Source organism: Echinops telfairi, unplaced genomic scaffold (genome assembly GCF_000313985.2).
Source record: "Echinops telfairi isolate 266 unplaced genomic scaffold, ASM31398v2 ScPeMD7_443;HRSCAF=831, whole genome shotgun sequence".
In the NCBI taxonomy this organism is placed as follows: Eukaryota; Metazoa; Chordata; class Mammalia; order Afrosoricida; family Tenrecidae; genus Echinops; species Echinops telfairi.
The window spans coordinates 48995909-48998523 of NW_022104341.1; the positions used below are offsets into that span (position 1 = coordinate 48995909).

A 2615-nucleotide genomic window follows, 5' to 3' on the forward strand; every position below is an offset into this window, starting at 1 on the left:
TGAGGATTCAGAAAGATCTGGGGAATTTTTCATTGTCTTTTAATGCCATTTTCCTATGAACTTTTTGAAAACACTATATATATATAAATATGCCAAAGGGACTTAAAATGTGTTCCCTTTCCATGTCCATTGAGTTTTAGGAACAAAAAGAAGTCTTAAAGGACAAGATAAGATCAACAGGCTGGCTGAAATTTTCAAAGGATCACCTGTATTTCCCTCTAAGAATAAGCATTGTTTGGTGAGAGAAAAAAAAAAAGCGTTGTTTGGTCCGTTGTTTGGTGAGAAAAAATTCCTTAACACAACTTTTGTGGAATTTGTTTTAAACCAATGCAGTTTTTCCCTTTCTTATAAAGCTTTCTTTAATAATCCCCCAGCGAATTCCACAAGAAAATTGAGATTGCCATGTTGGCATCCCAAAACAATCTACAAAACTTTCTGAGTGAACTGACTCTAGGTTTGAAGTTACTGGCCCAGTAGATCCTCAAGAAGTCCTTATTTTCATGGACTTTTTTTAAGGGAGCCCATTGAGACGAAGACAAATATATTACTTGTCTGCAGTTGTTCGCTGGTCACAGAAACATGCTAGCAGGTTGAGTAAATATACTAGTGAAATCCTCAATGTCAAATCTTCCTGATTTTAGACCATGCAGCATTCCATTATACTGTTATATAACTGCCTCGTCATTCTAAGTTAGTGCCGAAAAGTAAAGGCAACCCTGACAGAGCCCGGTGTCATCCTAACCCTTTAAAGAGCCATAACACTATCTTGAGGAACCCACATTCACTTTCTACCCAGGAAGCTGTCAAGGAGAAGTCCTAAAGAGACAGGGAAGGGCCAGTGGCCCCGAGCAATGTCCTTGGTGGCATGGAAAGGCAGGAAAGAGGACAGATTGATGAAGGAGGGACATACACACTGACTAGATGAATAGGCGGAGAACGAACATACACAAAGAATAGATAGATGAAGGAGAAAGGGTCAACTTAAGGAAGTTCTCCCCTCAAGACAAAGATTTTCAAATAAGAGAGCCATCTCCTTTGCACTCCCCAATTCTGGCTTGGTGGACCAGCAAATGACCCCTCTTGACTGTCTTTATTTATTATACTACCTTTGATAAAGGTTTTACGGAAACACTATTTATGTTTCTCTCATTTGTTCTATGAGCCGAACCATGGCCAACTCTGTCTACAAAAGCAAGTTCTGTATGGCTTTTCAGATTAGGTGGGACATAGCTTTGGTGGTGTGTCAAGCCTTTTTGCATCTCTTTTTTGTGTGCCTCCTATGACACATAAAATTCCATTTTTCTCAACAGTATAATTTTGTGGTAATTCTCCCGACGAAGTTCATGTACAGGTTCTGTGTAACAAAAATGAAATGCCTGGGCTTCTCATCCTGCACAATGATATTCATAGTTTGTTATGATCCACACAGGTGAGTGCCTTTGGATAGATGATAAAGCACATTAACTATCTTTCCGGCAAGCTCTGCTTTCAGTCAAGATCAATGTGATGTCAATAATGGTATGCCTCCTTCCATGTCTTCTTCTGATTTTAGCTTGCCAATATACTGCTGCAACCGATTTGGAATTATTTGCAATATTCGACTTGCATATTATATTATTAACTGATCTCCCCTTTCTATTGGGTTACCTTCCATTGGAATGGGCTCAGATATGACTATCTTTCCGTTGGTTGGCCATGTCTCCCAAACTTCGTGGCACAGATGTATGAGTGTTCCAGTGTACATCCACTCATTGTACCATCTCCACTAGTATGGAGTCCATTCTTGAAGTCTTGTTCCTCACTTGTGGTCACGTACGTCTTGACCCTATGCTACCTCTTGAAATGGCTGGATGGCAATCAATTCTTTTGGGCGTAGCTGTACTGCTGTCATTCCTATTCTCTTCTGATGCTTCCTAAAGCATTCAACATCTTTGCATAGAATCCTTCAATATTACAACTTGAGATTTGAATGTTTTTCTTGAGTTCTTTCATTTATACAGTTCTTTTGATACATAGCCACATATATTCACTGATAATAACAGATATGTATTGAGTACTTACTATGTGCAAATAAGTATGAAATTTACATAGCAGAAAAATTGCCAATGAATTCCTTGTTAGAGGGAAAGCTTCACAGTAAATACGTACTCAAATGACCAGAAATAAAAATATTAATGTTATTTCTAATAGCCATCAGCTTATCCATACTTTAACTCCATATGTGCTCTTGTATAGATAATCTTTTGAGGGCCGTAATCATCCTTTGGTTCCAATTAGTTCCATTTAATGTTCATGGAATAGTAAAATTATTAAAAATTAGCCTGAGGTGTTAGCCATCCCAGACCAGACCTGATATGGAAAAAGGATTCCAGGAATCCATATGTATCCATTCTCTCAACTGACCCTTTAGGTACACAGACCAATAGTCTATTTTCACGGAAAGCATGATCTGAAGGAGTGTTGAAATTATTCTGTTATTGAGTGTACAGGAAAATAATATTTTGGTTTTAGAACTTAAAGATAATGTAAAATGCACATGAAATGGAACTAGAGGCATGTTGCAACTCAATTATCTAGCAATGAGACACGTTGTTGTTGTTGTTGTCAGTCACCAT

General features: G+C 38.0%; 1 protein-coding gene across 1 annotated transcript in view; it reads right to left on the reverse strand.

Moving 5' to 3' along the window:
* The window catches only part of LOC101653524 (serine/threonine-protein kinase TNNI3K), a 354136-nt gene that overhangs the window by 179650 nt on the left and 171871 nt on the right, over nt 1-2615 (reverse strand). The window contains 1 exon segment of the mRNA XM_045291740.1: nt 1817-1913. Coding sequence (XP_045147675.1) covers nt 1817-1913 — 97 coding nt within the window.